Here is a 23,187-nt window from a genome sequence, read left to right on the forward strand (position 1 = left end):
CATGTTGGAATTCAGACAAATATGGATTTGTAGTAATTGATAAGGATTCTGATTTAAATGATGGAAGGTATAGAAAAGGATTTGATAGCTTTGTAACTGCTACTAATGCACACAAAAAGAAGTATAGTTCCTCTGAATCTATACGTACAGATAAGAGTTACAAGTATTTGAATTTTATATCTCAATTCTTCCCTCGAACACCTACCAAACAACCATCTGTAAGCGGTAGTTCATTACCTAAATTTATGATTACAAACAGAAATTTTCAACGATAATATATCTATTGGGATGATCCAAATGAGTTGGTTGACCGTCTTAGACTATTAATGGCTTCTCAAGCTGTTGGAAATCATAGTCACAATAATGAAAACATGTCTATCATTGAGGAACTACGTGAAGCTAAAATTATATATTAAGATGTGTTTTAGCAAATATCATTCATTTCAACAATGAGCATTGACGTGTTCGGACATCCTCTCAATCAAAGAGGAACAGCAAGACGAGGGCCTCCTGGAGTTGGTTTTAAACTTAATTCTCAAGGTAACTTTGACGTTGAAGGAAGAAAACTCTCTAATCTTGCTAACGCTGAAGAAGAAAACGACGCTGTCAATTTAAAACTTGTACGACATATGATAAAACACGAAGTGCGTTTATTGTATGAAGCTAGTGCCTCACTTAGATCAGAGGTGGACAATAACAACTTATTTATAAAAGTTCTTGAAGACTCGATTACAGAAAAAATAAAAAATTTTGAAAAAGATATAAATCAAGACTTATCTTATCGAACAGCTGAAATTATTAGTGAATTGGATACTCGCTTAAAAACTCTTGAGAATGAACAACAAAAAATTAACAGTAGTGAATGAACTTCATACTCAGGCTAGAAAAAATTATCCTCGACGGCGAGTTGAAATGCGTGATATTGATGAGACATGGCAAGCAGATTTAGTAGAAATGATACCTTATTCAAGAATAAATAAAGGTTTCAAGTATTTACTAACAGTTATAGACATATTTTCGAAATATGCTTGGGCTGTTCCAGTAAAAAGTAAAAATGGAAAAGATGTTTCTCATGCAATGCAATCTATATTTGCTAAAAAACGCATACCAAAAAACTTGCATAGTGACAAAGGAAAAGAGTTCAATAATTCACAATTTGAAGCATTAATGAAAAAGCATAAAATAAATTTTTACTCAACATACAGTAATATGAAGGCTTCTATTGTTGAACGGTTCAATCGAACACTAAAAAGAAAAATGTAGATGCAATTTAATTTACGAGAAAATTACAAGTGGTATGATATATTGCCTACTCTTATTTCCAACTACAATAATACAAAACATAGAACAATTGGAATGAAGCCTAAAGATGTTACTTCAGAAGACGTTGAAATTTTAAAAGAAAGGATCTCTAAACTGAGAAAAATTTCTTTAAGACGACCAAAGTATAAAATTGGTGACAAAGTTCGAGTAAGCAAATATAAAAACGTTTTCGAGAAAGGATATACACCCAATTGGACAACAGAAATATTCACCGTTGATCAAGTTGTATCAACTCAACCAGTGACTTACAAGCTCAAGGATTACCAGGATCAACCCATCAGCGGAGGATTTTATGAAGAGGAACTTCTTAAAGTAAAATATTCAGATATTTATCTTGTGGAAAAAATTCTCAAGACACGTGGAAACAAAGTTCTTGTCAAATGGCTTGGCTTTGATAATTCTCACAATACGTGGGAAGATAAAGCAAATGTATAATCTATTATTCGCAAATCGTCCCCAGTAACTTAACTCAAATGTCAATCAAAGATTAATGTTAGCGTAGAACCTCTCTATAAATCAAAACTGCTTCCAACAACAGACCTTTACACTGCCAGTGCCAAATTTAATTAACATTAAATCAATAATGAATCAATAATGAATCAACAATGAATCAATAATGAATCAACAATGAATCAATAATGAATCAATAATGAATCAACAATGAATCATTAATGAATCAATAATGAATCAATAATGAATCAATAATGAATCAATAATGAATCAACAATGAATCAACAATGAATCAGTTGGCACTGGCATTGTGAAGGTCTGTTGTTGGAAGTAATTTTGATTTATAGAGAGGTTCTACGCTAACATTAATCTTTGATTGCTTTGCTGGTTGATTGGCATTTGCGTTAAGTTACTGGGGGCGATTTGCACATTTAAATTAATATAAGTTTTAATCATATGTTATTATGTATATATGGAAGGATTTTTTAAATAAAAACACATGGAAATTGAATATAATTGCATTATTTATTAACAAACCTTTTATTTTTTTACAATCATGTTTCACAAAATCATTCGTCGATTTTAGGGATCGCATAATGTCCCCACGGTAGAGTGTCGGTACTGCCCGGTAACAAATACCGTTTGTCGTCTTGCGGACTTAAAGCTACTTTAATTTGTTTTACAGTCTCAAGGTTGTGTAGTCGCGATCTTATATTATACTGTGTTCGAGTTTGAATGTCAAAATCTCGCAGACATTTTACATAATCATCAAAGTGAATCGATTTTTTCACAACGCCGGATTTAATGCCTTTAGCTTTTTTAATAAAATCTTGACCTTCAACCCGTACGCTGTACATCTTACTCCGCAAGCCAACAAATTCGGTAACGATCTTGCCGTTACATTCGTCTTTCATTAGACCGAGAATCTTTTTGTTGGCTTGCAGAATGCCGTACGCGTTGTTTGCGGGATAGTCTGACGTATCGAACATTTGGATGTCATTTTTCATGTCATTGTAGACATCTTTACATTTAATTTCGTAGATTAGACTGTCTGTATCGGTATACATCAGTTTACAATTGTCGCCGTATTTTTTTAACATATACCCGTAGTGAAAATCGTAGATTAGCGTTTTGGAAACATCGAGCACACTTAACCCCACATAGATTGGTTTGTTGAGTAGTACCTCGGTTTTACGCAGTTCAATGGCAACCAGATTTTCGTCGAATATCGCTCGACTATGGAAATTCGGGCAAGAAATAAGGGCTTCAGCTCCATAGCGGCCAAACCATTGGGTGACAAGCTTAATGTCGACATGTTTACGGACATTTTCCATTGTTTTGCCGTACACAGCGTTGTTCATGAGCTTGAACAAATTTTTCTCGAACTCATTTTTGGCATTGGTTCGCATCATTGTATTATAGTCTATGTATGGTTTAAGCCATGTTGATTGCTTAAACAGTAAGACTCGGTGGATTTTAACAAGTTTAATGCCATTAGCAACAACTTGTTTGAGAGTTCGATAGTGGATCACATATTTTTCTTTGGGTAGGAGAGTTGTTAATAATTTCTCCTGTTTCGAGAGGGGGGGTTTCGCATTTTCTGCGCAAAATGGCATGTCTTTGTGGGTATCGTGAATACTTTCAGGATACTCCAAATCAACTTCGAGTATGTATCCAACAGGTGAATCGTCGGATACATTAAAATTGAAAGAGTTGTCGACATTTTCAACCCATTTGAAGCCGCCATAAGGGAGCGCTTGAGCCATTGCCCAGCCATATAAATTGTTGGCGTCAAAGTACATGATGTAGCTAGTATCTTTGCTTTCATCGAAATTTTCCATATATGGATTATTCGCTATAGTATATCGGTTGCAGCATTGACTTATGCCACCTCTAATACAAGACTCAACAAACATAATCATATCGATATCGGTTATTAGTTGCAATCCTTTTTTCGTGTACTTGAGCATAGCATCCCAAGTTAAACCGGGGGTCGTATAATAGTGAGCAGGATCTAACCCGTACGCTTTAACACATTCTTTTCGAAAATTTTCAAAGACATCCGCAAGTAACAATACATCTGTTTTCATGTATAAATGTACATAGTCGTAGAGATTCTGACAGTTAAACTCGGTCCATACATTCTGCGCATGCGCATACTCATCATCAGAAATACCGGCATCATAAAGCGTACTATAAAATTTCTCTATCGGGGGTAATTCGGTTTCGTCGAGCTTGCTTTTTGAGTCAAAGTACTCGTAAGGGAACACACCTTTACGCGTTAGCAATTTTATTTTATCCGGATCTGTCACCGTACTGGCAAAAACAGAGTTTACAATTTTATACTCGTCTAAGTACGATGCGACTTTTTCTAGGGATGCTGCCATGAATCGCAATGAGTCAATGAATCGAAATTTGACCTTACTCCCCTTGACGTGTTTAGTAAAAGAGATATATTTCTCTTTGTTAATGGAGAGGAGGTCAATTTTCCCTTCAAAGCTCGTTGAGATCGCGTGAATTATAAAATGGGCGTCATAGCCACTTAAATTGTGGAACACCACGGGTATTGTCTGACAATCTTGGTAGTTTAAATTGCATGATTCATGGGCAGCACCCCTATATTTGCCAGTAAGGTGACAGTGATCGCGGACTTTCTTTTCGCTTGCCGGTATTTTCTCATTACAAATGTGACATATTGTCGCTCGCTTGAAGTCATTGATTTCTTGAGGAGTTAAGGCATTCATTGGTATCGGATTTTTAAATACATTATCAATTTTTTCAGATAATTGCCTTAATTCCTCAGTAAACCATTTAGCAGGGTCAGATTCATTTTTCGGGAATGGTACATATTTACATAATGATTCGTCGTAGCTACATTTTATATAATATCCGATGCTTAACAATTTGTGACGCTGGAAAACTTCAGTCTTACTTAAATTGTCTACATCTTCATCGGCGGGAAGAAGTAGACTTTCACAGTCGGCGTATATTACATACGGTACTTTCTCTTTATTCTTATAATTTTTAAATATGATAATGCTATCTTTCGGCTTCGGTAATTTAATTTTACACTCATTCACTTTTTTACAATTCTCAATGTGTACATTCAGTTTTTCTAACGAATTGAAATAGTGTAGGCAACGGTCGCAAATATGTTTTTTACCTTTATAATTTGACAATTGTTTATACAGAAGCGCAGATAAACTTTTTATCCATACATAATGGAAGTTCATAAAACCATCATCGTCATGCAATACATTATTGTCAACACTTTCATCCGCATACATGTCAGCAACATACAAGAGATTTACATGCTTATCTCTTTTTTCCGCAGTGAGATGGAGAGGATGTGTTGAGAAGTCCCCATAGTATTTTGATAAACCATAGACATTAATTGAAATATCATTTAATTTTTCAAATTTCGGGATATTTTTAAGCGTCACTGGAAATTCAATTCCGTCAAAGTTCAATTCATCTTTAAATTCTTTATAACTGGTAACGCGCTCAGGATGTGATACATTTGAATGTAAAGCAGAAAGTATGGCCCATTTAAAGCACTCTTTATCTGCATTTTCAACATTAATACATGCATGCTTGTTTTTAATTTGTGGAGGTAAACTAATGTAAGAGCTCGCACGCATCGGATTATACTTATTTACATTGATTTCAAGCTTTATAATTGACTGTAGGTTCCAATTTGAACCTTTGGCGTAAAACTCTTCAACACTATGTAGAATCGGCTGCTTAATGTACTGCTCGAACCAATCTTTTAAAAGGGTTGTAGGGAAGATGTTGTTGGCCTTGGTTCCAAAAGGAATCGGCTTTACAACTTCTTCGTCATTCTCCACCCTCTTAAAGTTTGCGATGAGTACGCCGTACACGACGATGGGTCCATTCTTATTTAAAGCACCTCTAATATGGTCTTGAAACAGTGTGGACCCATCGTCTAAAAACGCGCTTATATCAATGTGTACAAGATTTAGAATCACATTAGTGTACAGTCTACACGCAAACGCACTCTCACATTCTTCCCAGCGCACACGTTTATTGATATCTGGGTCATCGATTCCAGCGCCATCTACAATATAAGACTCAAATAATGCGCGAAGTCTAATGATGGATTGTAGAATGCTCACACATCTTTTCTTTTGATGTGTAAAGTACATCGACTTGAGAATGCTCGATAACAAGTTTTCATGTTGTGAGCATTCTACAACCCATCGTTCAATGAAAGAGCGTCTCTCATTTACGTTACTCAAATAAGGTATCAACTCAAGGGCTTCTTTAATGAGAGTAACAGTGATGTCACTCTCGTCAAGAATAGTACCGTAATTCGGATACTTACGTGGTGGTCCATCCGTGGTCGTCGCCTTCCGCTTCATCTCTGCACCTGAAATCAAAAGAAACACACTTACAAGCTAACACACTTAAAACTAAACAGAACACACTTACAAGCTAACAAAAGAACGAACTTACAAACTAAAATACTTATACTAAGCAAAACGAACTTACAAACTAAAGAACTTAACCTAAAAATCAATACAAAGTAAATGCAATAAACACAGTAAATATAACAATAAATGTAACAAAAAAGACAGTAAATATAACAAAAAAGACAGTTAGTAATGGCAATAGGAATCTGCTGCTGCTGTTGGAACCGCTGAATCTGTGAACAGAACAGCTACTGACTAAACTCGACAAAATCCCTAAATATATACCCCGAAATCCCCACTCCTACCTTTCACGCATGCGCACCCATTTACCCTCACTCCAACCAATAACGCATCCCCACTCTTAAATTTTCCCCCACCTATTCACGCATGCGCAATACTCTTACTCTAACGTAGTCGTAACAATTTCTATACAGGATCCGCAAAATAAATATACTAATTTACAAAAAAATAAAAATTTATTGATTTTTAAAAATAAAATTTAAATTTAAAAATACGCGCCGCCGTCGATGGCAGCCATTCCACCGGTGTAGGCGACCTGGGTGGAGTCCCCAACTGAATGAAGGGTGGGGGAGACTCCGGTTCCATCTTGGGTTGAGGTGTCGGTGACCTGGGCAGTGGTGTCGGCGGCCTCTCCACCAGCATCCACGGCGGTGAAAATGGACGCCACTGAAGTGCCATCTGATGCAGAGGTGACTGCGGTGGCGATCCTGGTGGAGATCCTGGTAGTGTTGTCGGGAATGGCACCTCATTCCCTTCATTCTGTAACTAGTGAATTTATATTATATTATATTATATTATTGCTTCCTCATAAAGGAAGCCTTATAGTGATGTCGATTTCCGAATTTTTTTGAGTCAATTATTTTTACAAATTTTCAAGTGTAGTATATATAATTCGTCGAGAGGAACAAATGTCCGGATGTATGTGTGTATGTATGTGTGTGTGTGTGTATGTCACCGATTCTTGTGGACAAATTTTCTCTTACACGTCTTGATGGATTTTGATAAAATTTTGTAGGTGTATTACGGTCATGAATACCAAAAATCAGACAGAAGGATTTTCAAAAATATCTAAAAAAAAATTTTTTTCAACAATTTTTTAATTTTTGAAAAAATTAATTTTTGGATTTTTTGAAATAACTTTTTTCTATATTAAAATTTTTATTAATTGTTGTCAAAATTGCATTCCTGACATAAAAACGAATCGATTCATGTATATAAAGTATATATTTTATCAAAATTTATAGAATTAATAAATATTTTAATTTTTCACAAAAAATTGAAATTTTGTATTTTTTGACATTTTATCATAACACTTTAAAATAATTATTCTAAAATAAAAAATTAAACAATTGGTATATATTATATTGAGGAAGCCTAATGATCATGAAATGAACAACTTGTATTATATTATATTATATTATATTATATTATATTATATTATATTATATTATATTATATTATATTATATTATATTATATTATATTATATTATATTATATTATATTATATTATATTATATTATATTATATTATATTATATTATATTATATTATATTATATTATATTATATTATATTATATTATATTATATTATATTATATTATATTATATTATATTATATTATATTATATTATATTATATTATATTATATTATATTGTATTGTATTGTATTGTATTGTATTGTATTGTATTGTATTGTATTGTATTGTATTGTATTGTATTATAGTATATTATATTATATTGTATTATAGTATACTCACATTGTACTCGGACACCATCCTCACGAGGCAGTGGTAGCACCGGCAGCTCTCCATCGTGGACCGCACTATTCCTCTCCGCGATCTGGAATGAGCTCTCTACTGTGTGCTAATCACCCTCGTAGGTCTCTCTCTCCACCAAGCGGTTCCCCCACTACGCACGCTCACCACTCTGCTGCGTGTGGCGGTTGACTTGAACTACTGTGAGCTCACCGCCGGCAACGAGCTCACCGCTGATAACAAGCTCACCGCCGGTAACGCGCGAAATTCAATTTGAATTCAAAAAGCTTATTGTAGTTTTAAGTAATAATTTCACTTACCTTAATTGTAAATTGTTTATAATTAATAAAATAATTATAATAGTAATAATTAACAAACAAAAAAATTAACTACACTTACCTTAATTAAATAAATAGTTTTTAAATAAATATTAATAATAAACAAATATTTACAATTAATATTTTTAAGCAATAATTTTTTATATAATAAACAAACATTTAAAATTAATATTTTCTAATATTTTTTATATTTAATAAACAAATATTTACAATTGAAATTTTTTAAACAAACAGAAATGTATTAATTATTAATTAAAATTTAGTGGCGCCATCTATCGGCGGCAGCCGGAACTAAAAAAATCAGTCGGTAAAACAGAGAACCCTTTCTAAGCCATTTGAAAGTTTGAAAATAAATTTTTAAATTTCCCGCCAAAGGGGTTTGAAATTCGCAAGTTGCGCCATCTAGCGGTGAAAGCCGGAACTAACTCGGTCGGTAAGGTAGAGCACACTCTACCAGCCGCTGATAATGTAGGAATCTGCATTACCGGTCGAGGGTACTTAACCGAGATCAGAACCTGGAGCAGTACCCCTATAGCTATACTACTTACGTCATGCTTTTATGTATTCCACCTGAATTTAGGGGTAAGTTAGAAAACATTATTCTTGCCATGCTACTACATAATGATGATCATGAAAAAGTTGGCAATAGAGTAGCTTTTTCTAAATTAATAGAAGAATTCAAGTATTTATTTGATCCAAAAATTTTAGTTGAAATTAATTCGAGAAAAGTACGTATTCATTTCATTTTAGCTGCTATTTTTGGTGACAATCAAGGATTGAACAGGATTTTAGGTTTCATTAGAAGCTTTGTAGCCAATTATTACTGCAGAATATGTAAACTAACTTATACCGAGGCGCAATACGCTTCTAAAGTTGAGGATACCGATTTGAGAAACGAGTTCAATTACAATTTTGATATCAATTGCAAATCTTTTAAAGAGAGTGGAATTCACGAGTCGTGTGTTTTTAATCAAATTCCACTTTATGATTGTACGAAAAATAATCTTGTCGATATTATGCATGACCTTTCTGAATGCGTCATACCTCATGAAGTTGGGCTAACATTTTATGAATTTATTTACAATGACAAGAAAATTGATTTACATTTTGACAAATTCAATTCTATATTACTAAATTTTAATTATCAATTTGAGACTTCTATACCTCCACTTGTAACCGAGAAACAATTAAGAAACAAATACTTCAAAATGTCGGCTTCGGAGATGCGTGTTTTTTTACATATATGCCCGTAATGTTTGGTCATTTAATTCGAGAAGATAATAAATACGGGCAGTTGTTGATTAAATTGAGAAGAATCTATTCCTTTGTTCTATCTCCTTGTTTCGATACTGAATGGCTTGAGTATTTTTCAAATCTTGTCACTGAGCATCATGAACTTTATATTGAATTATTTGGTTCCTTAAAACCGAAGCACCATTTCATGCTCCACTACGCCTTGATAATAAAAATTATGGGACCACTTAAATATCTTCAAGCTATAAGAGGGGAAGCAAAACACCGAGAGGGCAAATTGATTTCAAATTCAGTCTGTACAAGAGTGAATTTGTGTAAAACCATAGCAATTAAACAACAATTAATTGTTTCAAATAAATTAGTTTCAAATAAAGGTCTTAGTTTGGAAATTACTTTTGGACGTTTACATGAGTTAAATGAGGAAACTGAAAATGCTTTAGTTTATTTTAATTTTGGGACAGATAAATATCGCGCAACTGAGTGGTTGAAGGTGTCTAACACAAGATACGAATGTAATTTTGCTGTCCAAGTTGAAGGAAATGGTATCTTCCCAAAATTTGCACTGATTGAAGAAATTTTAATTTCTTCTGAAAATAATATTTTATTTTATTGCGAAAGTCTAAAAACGTGCTTATTTTAAGAACATATTTATATGGATAGCGAATCCAATATGGCGGTCTTTATTATTCTAACGATTTTTTTTATATGTATTACTTGCGGTTTTTCGGGACCTTTGATAACGAATCGTATATCAATTTTTATAATCTTAAAGTCTTACAAATTGTTTTCTATCAATTTTTCTAACAATTCGTAAGACTTTAAGATTATAAAAATTGATATATGATTCGTTATCAAAAGTCCCGAAAAACCGCGAGTAATACATTTAAAAAAATCGTTAGAATAATAAAGACCGCCATATTGGATTCGCTATTTTGAATTTTTAGAAACCGTCATGGGATTCGTCATCAGTGACCCTGAAAACACCCGAATATCGATTTTCAATCCAATCCAAACAAATTTTAATTATATTGTCCGCCATATTGGATCCGTCCTTTTGAATTTTGATAAACTAACACCGTCTTTGTAATCAGCAATCATAGAAACACATATGCGGTTAGATTCAATTTTGATAATTAAAAAGTGACCATTTTAACGATTTTAGGGTATTTTTTGAGGCTAGGGCGAAACCAGGACCCATTGGCCAAATTCTGATGGCGGATTCGGATTCAGCGCATCGAAATACTTTGGAATACATATGTCTCGACCCCAGATCAAGACACTTTATTTTTTTTGTGTGGCTGTGTAATTAACCACCTTATTCTGACAGTTAACTGGCCGTATATAGACATTGTCTAATAATTTTTAAAAAGCAATTTGAAAAATAAAATCTTATTGCAGATTATAATTACATATTTTTAAAATAATTATAAATCATTAATTTAATTTACTGCAAGTTTTTTTTTCACATAGGGGAGAGTCTCCAGTTGTGAGACGGGTTTTATTTTTGACCCGTAAATTGTAAACGGGTAAACGAAATTGTAAATAAAATACACCGTTCGAAAGGTAACAGAAATACGCAACTTTTATTAAAAGAAAGTGTAGTGTTTCGATAAACTCAAAAAATGTTACGATACATTTTCCGAGCACATCGCTTTTTTCAAAAAAAAAAAATGTCTCCAGTTGTGAGACACTCATTAAAAATTGCTAAAATTTAGTAAGTTTGACATAAAACGTTATGTTTAGTAGAAATAATTAAATATATTAATAATATATATTATTATACACTAAATAATAATATTTATTCGCCAAAATACGACTATCAAAAAAATACAATTTAATAGCTTCAACAAGAGCATTAAAATTGATTTCTTCTGAATCAATTGACTTTTTTCCACTTGACATGCCCAAAAATACTAGAAAAAAAATCAAAACAACATTTAAATAGTATGCCTGCAAAGTCGTATTTTTTATGCTGCCCAGATGGGTGTTGACACCGTCTCACAACTGGTGATATGCTGTGTCTCACACCCAGAAATTGGAGCTATTTTGAAAAAGGAAAATTAAATTATTTTTAACCGTAGATTGGAACAATGCAATATTGCAACACAAAATATAAGGAAAACACTAAAAGAAAATGCATTACATTTACCTTTTCCAATTAATTAACTTGGAAAAAAAGTACTTTGCATTTATTGAAAAAACGCTTTTTAGTCGATTATCACACACAGTGTTGGTATTTAACAAAAACAGTTTATATATCCGCTTCGGCGTACACGAAATAGTTGGCTCATATAAAAAGAAATGTTTTTATATAAACCAATCGGCTTTTTAATATTGCATGTTAAAAAAAATTGACTGTCTCACAACTGGAGGTGTCTCACAACTGGAGACTCTCCCCTACATTTTTTTCAATAATTAGAACTTATTTCTTTTTTAATAAAATATACGAGTTACCAATTAAAAAATATAATTTATTAATTAAACCAGTTTTCTTAATTTTTGAATAAATTTTATATTTGTATCATTGATTACTTAATGATTGATTAAAACGATTAAAACTGATATAACAGTTGTTTATGTTTGTGACATGATGTTCAATGAATTTACTTTATTGTACTGAATTTTGGGGTTAGGTTGCCATATTTATTCGTTCCGCGATGGATAAGGAAGGGATTTCTCAAGATTGATAATTTGTCCCTCTGCCATAAACTGATTTTCCCTCCAGGAGAAATGGCTCAAATATCTGTGAATTGTCTATTTGAATAATTAGATTGTTTTCCAATAGCTAACTCTCTCTCGTTTATTCCAAACCTCCAGTTTTCTCAGTGTTTAGTAATTAAAAAGAAAACTGCACTAATAACTTAAATTAATTTGAATATCCTAATAAACCTTTTTTTTATTATAGTGAATTAAAACCGCTGCCAAGTTGTATATTTTTTAAATATTTTGGTGTTCATTTCATGAACACTTTGCTTCCTCATAGAAATAATAATAATATAAATATATGAATAACTTTTTATAAATATGGTAAATAATCTTTGACCAATCAATATATTTTTAAATACCCTACAAGAAAGTTATAATAGTTTAATAGTTAAACAAAAATAATTGAATAATTTTAAAATTACTTCTACATTTTTCAACAAAATTTCCAAAAAATTGTTATTTTCCAAAATTTTTTATTTTTAAAAGTTTAATATCTTTAGTTGATATGGAGAAAAAATTTTCAATAAATGCGCAAAAGATGCGTCTAAGAAAAATACAAAATTAGAGAAAAACATTTATAGGTGTCCTAAAATTTTTTTTAAGTTATGGTCAATAAACGATTTTTTAAGAAATTAAAAATAAAAAAATATATAGTTAAACTTTATTATTTATGAATCAGGCTGAAAATACTCTGATATTATGTCCGCACATAAGATCTACAATTCACGGTGGTCTTCAAGCACTTTTAGGTTTACCTAAAATGAGTCAAAATTGTGCTAACGCAGTTTTATCGGTAATCGGCCCAAGATTCCAAATTTTCATTTCCGAAAATCGTAGCTGATTCTTTTTTCGAAAAAAACCAAAAAAACATATATATATATATGGGCAATTCCACGTGAGATTTTAGTCGACGTCTTGAAATCGACCAAAAATATTTTTTTTCTATTCTGTATCGAAAAAAACAGATACGTATTTTTTTATTTTTGTTTAATTGTCCAAATTTTCGAGTTATGAATTTTCGAAATTTTGGACTTGTAATTGTAGACCTATATTTAGTAGCTTATAAGTCCGAAATTATTCAGTTTAGGAAAAAGTTGTCAAAGAATGAAACTTTTAGTTTTCTTTCGACTTTTAAGAAATGTAAAAAAAAAATTTTTTTGTTAATTTTTTTAAATTTTTTTTAACTTTAGCCCGGATTTTTATTTTTTTTAAATTTATTTATTCCTTATAATATATAGAAGATTTTTCAAAAAATCCCGAGGTGGGACTGATGTGTTGAATGAGTTTTAAAACATTTTCAAAAATCACTTGCAAGCATCACAGTGGGATTTTTTTACAATTAACTTTTTAAAACTGTCTACAGTGTATAATTTTATTCTATTTAAAAGTTCTTTTTTTAAATTAAAGGATCTACGCTGTATAGACAATTTTAGAGTTAATTGTAAAAAAAATCCCACTGTGATGATTGCAAGTAATTTTTGAAAATGTTTTAAAACTCATTCAACACATCAGTCCCACCTCGGGATTTTTTGGAAAATCTTCTCTATATTATAAGGAATAAATAAATTTTAAAAAAATAAAAAAAAATCCGGGCTAAAGTTAAAAAAAATTAATTTGTTTATAAAAAAAAAAATTTTTTAAATAAAAAATTTAAAAAAAAATTTTTTTTAATAAAAAATTTTAAAAAAATTTTTTGTTTACATTTCTTAAAAGTCGAAAGAAAACTAAAACTTTCATTCTGTGACAAATTTTTCCTAAACTCAATATTTTCGGACTTATAAGCTACAAAATATAGGTCTAAAATTACAAGTCCAAAATTTCGAAAATTCATAACTCGAGAATTTGGACAATTAAACAAAAATAAAAAAATACATATCTGTTTTTTTTCAATACAGAATAGAAAAAAAATATTTTTGGCCGATTTTAAGAGGTCGACTAAAATCTCACGTGGAATTGCCCATATATATATATATGTTTTTTTGGTTTTTTTCGAAAAAAGAATCAGCTACGATTTTCGGAAATGAAAATTTGGAATCTTGCGCCGATTCCAGATAAAACTGCGTTAGCACAATTTTGACTCATTTTAGGTAAACCTAAAAGTGCTTGAAGACAACCGTGAATTTAAAAAAATTATCCCTAAAGCTCTTCATAATCTCTAGATATTTTTAAAAATGTAATGTTTACACACACACATTCATACACACGGAATGACACTTTTAAAAATGTGATTTTTGAACTCGTGACGTCAAATAACATAAAAATATGTCAAAAAATCAAACTCGAAAAATTTTGGTGTTACAATACTTCCTCTATGAGAAAGTAATAACATTCAACCCACAAAAATAGTGCAGGAGGATCAGATATGATTTTGTATCATTCAAATTTTGTTTATTTCAGGTCCAAAGATTCATAATATACCACCAATATTTTTAGTCATCGGAAACCAACTTTTTTTTCATTCAAGACAGGTGTGAAACGTTACGTTAAACACTGTTACATTAAGAAAAAAACAATTTTTTCAATTTTTTTTATTCGATTAAATGATGCATAAACTATCCAAGAATGATGTGTAAATACTATTTTATTGGCGAAAATTCAATAAACTACTTTTAAAATGATGATTTTAAATTTTAAACGTATTATAGTTTGATGATAATTTTTCGGGGTACAAATCAGTTTATATTTGTTGCAATTATCAGAAATGAATAGTTCAAATAATTAAGAATTCCTCAAAGAATGATGTGTGAATACTATTTTATTGGCGAAAATTCAATAAACTACTTTTAAAATGATGATTTTAAATTTTAAACGTATTATAGTTTGATGATAATTTTTCGGGGTACAAATCAGTTTATATTTGTTGCAATTATCAGAAATGAATAGTTAAAATAATTAAGCATTCCTCAAAGTTTTATTAGGTTGAATTGACAACTAAATCTCATAGAAACTTTTTTGGGTGTACGTTTTCCTAAAATTAAAGTAATTATTTTGAAAAATATAATACTTAGTTAGGCACAGTAAGAAGCCTTGACGATCTTGAACATATGCAGTAAGTGAGGTTACCATCAAAGGTGATTTCTTGAAAAAGCACTAAGTACAAAAAAGTAATCGTAAGTTATGTAATATCTAGTATGCGTTGTGAGAACAAAACTGGACAGATTTTAATTTCAATATTGTGATTTTTAAATCATTTTTATATAGGGGGAAGGCTTTCAGGATTTTCCACTTATGTTATTTTTTATTTTAGAAGTGCCGTAATTAATAACGCGATTGATATTGTTGTCAAATATATTTATGTTGTAAATATCAGTCACGTTATTAACTATGGCACTTCTAGAATAAAAAAACGCAAGTGAGACAACCTCCAAGCCTTTCCCCTACTTTTAAATGCAAAAAACCTTCTTTTACAAAAGAATTTTTTACCTTCATTTTTCAAAATAAATATTTTCCCCACAAAAAATAAAAAAAAACAAAAACAAAAAATGAAAACACACCCGCACAAAAACAGAGATAACTCTGTCAAAAATTAGGCTAATTAAATTTTCAATGAAATTACACTATTTAAATTTATATTGCATAAATAGGAAGCGAGATATCATGTTATAAACATAGACAAATAATTATATTTTTATACCTCAGGCACAAAATAGCCGCTTTTAGATAGCAACCGACAGGAACTAAAAGTCATTAATTTGTTCACTTGAATGAAAATGGCGACCTTTTTATCATACATACAAGTTGAATAAGTGAATGACCTTTACTTACTGTTGTCTGCTATCTGAAATCGACACTTTTGTGCCTTTGGAATAAAAAATATCGTAAGTAACACGGGACTTAAAGGCTGTTAATTTATTTACGTACCTTGTTGCTTAATATACTATTTTTTCGGAATTTCTTACCCTGACTTTGACTCCTGTCAAAATTTAGAAAAGTTGATGAAAAAAATTGTTACTTTCACAGACTATTCCTTGTAATCTAAGCTTTAAATAGAGTCCAAGAACACCAAAAAATATTTACGGGTTCCCGAGATATTACAAAAAGAGTCGGACCGTGCGAAGCAGAATTTTCAATCATCGATTTCTCTATTTCGCCGTTGAGTCAATTGCGTGGCTGTGAAAAAAGTTTTTAATGCAAATATCTAGAAAAATAAAAATAATTTTTTGTTGTTACTTAATATACTTAATTAGGACCCTAATCACTCTTAATTCTTATAATACGAGAAAAATCTGAGACATCATATGTCGTTTTCATGTGAAACGCCCTACATACTATTACACCAAACAGGATAATAATCGCACAAACTCTAATGCCGGTAGCACTAACACCAAAGCTGATAGAAGCAGTCAAGCAGACATCAAAGCTGAGAAAAACGAAAACACCTACGTCAACGCTGATAACACCAGACACACCTGCACCAAAGTTAGTAGAAATATATGGGCAATTCTCTGGAACCTTTAACTTTTGACTTAAAAAAAAATTTACTAGCACATTAATAAAAATTTGTATATAAATTAAAATTAGCATTCAGAATTTGTTTTTGCAGTTAAAAATGTAATATTTTCAAAGTCTCATATATTTTTATTCTTTTTTAATAAGACGGTTTTTTACAGGTTAAAATCTATTGTTTTCGATTGTTTTGAATTTAAATATTTAGGTTGTCTTTACTTTTTTATAATATTTATTATTTATTTTTTAATATTCTCTATTAGAGTTATATTAAATTTAAATTAAATTGGTCAAATTTAAATGTTTTAATAAAAATTAGTGAATTTAATTATTATTTATTTATTTATTTAATTACATTTATCGTAATTGCAATATTTTTTCTAGATAACCTTAATAATTTCCTTCTCTGATCCAAGTTTTTCAAATTTAATTGTATTCTCTGCTTCTTTTTCCCTTTTTTCCTTTCTTTACTTCTCTTTTCCCTCATTTGTTCTGCTTTTTTATTCTAAATTTCTTTCATTGGCCTCATTATTTTTAATTTTACGAATTACATATTTCTATTTTGAACTTTGAAAACGAAACGGTCAATAGTGAAGTTATCAATTTATCACACTTACAACCTTGAAACCCTAATTTATTGCGACAAAAAATTATTTTGTTACGGTTCTGACAGTTTCGGTCCTGACATTTTCACAAGTACCTCCTTGTATCTTGATAATTATTGAAAATTTTAAGGCGTGCTTTTACACACAAATAAAAAAAATGATTGTGCGAATGTGCGAACAAGTTTGATAAATTTTTATAATTTCGTTTAATTGTGCTGAATCAGTTACGGTCCTGACATAACCGGGTTCTCTGTCAAATCCAAGAACAATATTCTTCAATAATTTCAATATAAATTATTGCACATAAAAATTTCAACTGGCCACAGTTTCAGTAAGTTTTAAGCTTTCATTCTATATTGTTGAATTCATTTTATTAAGGCACTCTTGAAATATCTGCAAGTACGTTTGCAGTTACGGTTCTGACATGAAAATAAGGGAAATTTTTCGAAATTAAATATCTTTACTTTCCAAATGCGTATAATCTTCTAATTACTTTTAAAATAATCCTTAGATATTCATTTACATTTATGTATTCGTCGTTTTATTCTATTTTGATGTGCCAACTTATAAAATTAGTTTATGTTTTCGAAAGTACCTAAAGGGACTCTCGTGATTTGCTTACTTTTCCACATTAAAAAATAAGTATATATTAATTACTAAACATATATTTAAAACTAACATAATTTAATATTATGAAACATTCTTTACATAGAACACTAATTCTTTTTATAAAATACTTGATATATATTGAGTAATTGCATAATAAATATAAGACACGTAAAAGTTAAAGGTTCCAGAGAATTGCCCATATACACCAACTCCGATTACTGATATACTGCAAAATGCAGAATTTTGTTGTTTCAAAAATAGTTTGAAAATTTTGAATATATTTTTATTTCATATTTTACAATGCTCAACTAATGGGAAATATTTTTAATGTTAAGTTTTCAAAATCTAATGATTGCAGCCGTCTTAATGTTTTTTCAAAACATGCACAATATGCGGGAAATAGTAAGAGAAACATTTATTTCTGTAGAAATTCTACTGGTCAACATTCATATATATGGGGCAAAATTCCTCAACTGTCCAGGTCTTTTGACTTGAAAAAATTTTGACTTTTTTGAAAATATCTTTTTTTTATTTAATATATTAATAAGTAAAATTAATCAAATTAAAAGTGTGAATAGTGATTTTCAAAGGGTTTTTACGAGCTACAAGCTGGTGATAAGAAAAAGTTGTTTTCTTTCAATTTGACCTTGAAATTCAAAGTCAAATTCTAAATTTCAATATATCTCAAAATCGGTTTTGTTTATTTTTTTCTAACCTATCCCAATAGAAAGCTTACCTTTTTTCTTATGAGCCGTGTAAAAATCAGAGTGGGACCTTAAAAATTTTTGCAAAAAATAATAATTTATCATTATTTTATAGGGGAGAGTGGTCCTAAGTTGTCTGCATAAGCTAATTGGTCGAAAATAGTAACAAAATGAAATTTAATCACTTCGGAAAGTATATATTAGTGTTCAGAGATCGCTTTGCTCTAATTTTGTGGTATTCAGAATGATATAGAATGAATTTTGTAGTCTTAATACAATAAATAGTTAAAAGTTGCATTTTGGACATTTCAGAAATAGCGGTCCTAAGTTGGCCACCATTTTTTTCGCTTGAGTATAATGAAGAAATGCATATTCTTTTCAATTACGCAGAAATTTTACAAATTTGATACATTTAGGAGAATAAAAACGCATTATTTAACTATTTTTGTTTAGAAAATGAAGCATTGTTTTATTTTATTTATTTGCAGTGGTGGATGGCTGCGGAGACTGGCGTTTTTGTAGTATGTCTTTTCTATTGTCTTTCTTTAATTCCTATGTTTCACTTTCAAGGTCTTTCTCGTGATGAAAAACACAAAAAAGAAGCAAAACATAAATAAAAACAAACAAAAACAATAGGTGGCCAACTTAGGACCACTGTAGATTTTTACAAGTTTCAAATTATTACGCTAATAAAAAAAATTTAATTAAAAAATCAACAGAACCTCTTATTACAACATTAAATAAAGGAACTAGCGCACACACTCATTTACAAATTTTTAATTATTTATCTCTTGTAGCTGTTCTCGAAAAAACAAGAAAAATTAATTTTTTTTGTCGTAAACAATATTATTGTCCTCACAATGCGTAGAAGAATCTTAGATTATAATTAGGTCCATAAATTATATCATGGTTTATCAATATATCATGCCACGAAATTATAGACTCGTCCAGTATACCATCTCTGAGAAACGAAGGGTGGCCAACTTAGGCCCACGGACAACTTAGGACCACTCTCCCCTATAGAAAATGATGATTTGTAAATATTTTCTTAAAAAATTTTCAAGGTCCCACTCTGATTTTTACATGGCTCATAGAAAAAAAGGTGAGCTTTTCATTAGAATAGGTTAGAAAAAATTTAAAAAAGCGATTTTGAGATATATTGAAATTAGGAATTTGACTTTGAACTTCAAGGTCAAATTGAAAGAAAACAACTTTTTATTAAATTAAAAAACAAATTTATATTTACACTTCTACTAATAATAGTAACATTTAAGCAAAGTTTCGAGAAAATTCATTCTTTGACCTGGGCAGTTAAGGAATTTTGCCCCATATATATTTGGAACTTGTTTATACAGAGCGAAAATCAAATATTCGTTCGGTATGGATGCGAAGAAGATCTAACGAATGGTGGGACAAAACTGTGCCTTAGTTTAAAGAAGCCGATTGGATTGACAATTTTAAAATCTAGAAAAGAACGTTTGAAATTTTTTAAAAAAATTAGATCGTGTTTTTTTTAAATTTTAATTTTAACCCTCTTATGCCTAGGATCCCTTTAGATACTATGAAGCAAGTATCCGTCGCAATTTTTGCTCACGTTAGTTTTTGTGATATATGGAGTGATATATCAGATTTAAATAATACATTTTGAAATTTCCTTTATTAATAGAAAAAAGAATTATTTATAAAAAATTATGTCATAATTTTTAAAATATGTAAAAATGAAATTCACTGATGAAAACAGTATTAAAAAATCTTTCAGAATCATGTTTGACAAATTTTTTTATTAAATTTATAGATAAAAAAATTAAAAAAGTAGACAGAGTCAAGTTACATTGATAGTATTAACCTACCTCAATATCCGACAAAATTGTCAAAAAAATAAAATAATTTTTTTATATTTCCACTAGATAGGACAATGAATTTTCCCAATTTCAACATTCTTCAAGAAGTTTGATTTTCAACTTATAACATTAAACGTAAAATGGCTCATAAATGGCAAGTTTTTACTGAAAGAGGTGATATTATGTGACCAATGAAATAGACATTCAATAGACTTTAAAAAAGTATCTGAATATAGAGTGTCATAAAACATACATAACATTTTGAAAACAAGTAACGGCACTTGGATAAGGATTTTAGAGAATGGCAGTTGCTTTAAGCCTTAACAACTTTATGAACAAGAAAATATGCACAAAAGTAAGAGATTCTTTTAAAAAGTAGGTCGTTGTCTGAGTTCGACTGATTGTGTTAAACTCGGCCGCTTTTTTTACATAGATATAAACAGTTATTCAAGTTGGTCTGCTTTCAAATGACCATTCAATATTAAGTATTTAAATATATCCTGTTACAAAATGTAACTTAAACTTTCGATCACAGTTACATGATCGTTGCACATTGAAGATATATAATGTTCCATGTCCACATTATTGCGTATTATGAAAGAAATTTTTTTTAAATTTGTACACCTATTTCTTACTGCATTCCAATGAAAATTTAGAATCTCGTATTTGTTAAAAATATACAATTCCAATTTAAAAAAAGCTTATTTTTTGTAAATTTACCTAAAACACCAGAAAATATTTTAATTGATAAAAAAATTGCAAAATAATATTTCGATACCACCGTGCAAAAGAAGCCACTCTCATGTTGGCCCTCTAAAAGAAACACTGTTCAGTTGTTCCTCTAAAGTAACCGAACTGCATTTTTATCGTAACCTCACCATATTCTCTTTCATGCATTTTTCATTTAAAATATAACATACAATGAAATATAATAAACATTTATACTTTATCAATTGTGTTATTACTGATTACAAATTGTGTTTAGATATTTTCGTAAATGATAAGCTTTAAATAAAAAATGTATAAAATAAAATATTACCAAGTTATGAGAAATAAATATAGATCGGTTACTTTAGAGGAAAAATTAAACCGTCGTTCTTTTAGAGGACCAACGAGAGAGTGTTTTTTTGCACAGAAGTACCGATTTTAAAACAACATACGTTCACAAAATTATAGCAATATTTTACTCTAATAGTACAAATATTTTTATTAATTAATATAATATGTATTATATAATTTATAAGACAGTAAATTCTATTTTTTAGTAAATTCTACTTAAAATTTTATTTTAATTTGTAAAATTGCACATAAAGTAGCAAACATTAACAAATCATTATTATCAGGCTATGAATATTAACCAATTTAAACAAATACAGCTATTTTGATTATACTATTATCTATACTACTTTTATAAGATTAATACTATTAACGTACAACTTTTAATATATTTTTACACCTTTTGTAACATTGTTACGTTTACTATTACAACGTGAAATACGAAACTTGAGTAAAACTAATTGCTGATCATTAACAATAGACAATTATAAAAAGAATGCATTTCAATATATCAAAAGATTTTAAGATACATGTCAGAAGAGCAGATTATACAATCTAGAGAACATATTATATGACTGGCGTTCCCATCAGAGAAAAATGCAGATTATAAATACATTCTCTTATAATGGAGCGTCAACAATAGGTGCAAAAGTCAAGTCCAAGTTCGATTTTCTTTTACTTTTATGCGCCTGCATCTTACTGACATAACTATGACAATTTATTTTCTAAAATTAGTTTTTTTAATTAATAATTAATTATTTATTAATCATTTAATAATTCTTGCATTTGTTTAGATTTTTCATTTTTTACATTTTTATATGACTGGTTAATATTTAATAGATTCATATTTTATTTATTTTATATTCAATTAATTAAACTTTAATACTAAATTTTTATTCATAAATACACAAGTAATTTTTATTATTCCAAAAAGAAAATTAGACAGGGAATTGCAAATTTCTCATTATTTCGTAAAAACAAAAGGTTTATAATTTTAAAAAAGGCAGTAAAGATAACGTGCGGAATCCAATCAAATTTCCTTGCGTAATTCTTTAAAAAATTGCATAAAAAATTGTGAGTGAGGGATTAAAAGTGTTTAATAAAATTAACCTAATTATTAAGTGCGGAATTTTTTTCTAATTTTCGTAAAAAAAAATTTTTAAATCTACATAAAAAGGGTATAGCCGGATAAGTGTTAAAAAATTGCCCCCGGATGTATTTTTTATATTTTGTCCATACATTCCTACCTACATAAAAATAACTTCCTAAAATTTTCAACTCAAAATTTTAAGTTTTGTGAAAGTTGTGGACGGGAAAAAAAATTCATTTTTCTTACAAACGACTGGATGAATTTCAATGAGAAGACAAAATTTTCCCAAAAATGTAAAAATCTTTGATTTTGATATTTCCAACAACAAAATTTTCTATTGAAGAAGAGGTACGCCAAAATTTTTTTCTCATTTCACTCTCTTAAGTGTCCCACTTTATAAAAAAAATATTCGTTATATGATTTCAGGGTGCATCACGGTGAAAAACTCAAAAAATCCTACCCTGTGCATTTTATGTAGTATATGACTGGTTAATTTTAAAAAATTGAACAAATTTTATTAAAACATGTTACAGAGGGCTTTTGAGGGTTTCTGGATA

At 29.8% G+C, this 23,187-nt stretch overlaps 1 protein-coding gene across 1 annotated transcript; it reads left to right on the forward strand.

Annotated features, from left to right (window-relative positions):
* The first annotated feature begins 912 nt into the window (after window positions 1-912).
* On the forward strand, window positions 913-1,758 carry LOC122499702. The gene is made up of 2 exons (XM_043608181.1): window positions 913-989; window positions 1,437-1,758. Exons 1-2 carry the CDS (start codon window positions 913-915, stop codon window positions 1,756-1,758), a joined length of 399 nt encoding a protein of 132 aa, XP_043464116.1.
* Window positions 1,759-23,187: the final 21,429 nt, after the last annotated feature.

Source organism: Leptopilina heterotoma, unplaced genomic scaffold (genome assembly GCF_015476425.1).
Source record: "Leptopilina heterotoma isolate Lh14 unplaced genomic scaffold, ASM1547642v1 Lhet_172, whole genome shotgun sequence".
In the NCBI taxonomy this organism is placed as follows: Eukaryota; Metazoa; Arthropoda; class Insecta; order Hymenoptera; family Figitidae; genus Leptopilina; species Leptopilina heterotoma.

Excerpts from the sequence above, each read along its gene's own strand:
- LOC122499702 (XM_043608181.1), top strand. The coding sequence starts at position 913 with ATGCGTGATATTGATGAGACATGGCAAGCAGATTTAGTAGAAATGATA. Across the intron at positions 990-1,436 it reads AGAATAAATAAAGGTTTCAA|ACGACCAAAGTATAAAATTG; the intron begins GTATTTACTAAC and ends AATTTCTTTAAG.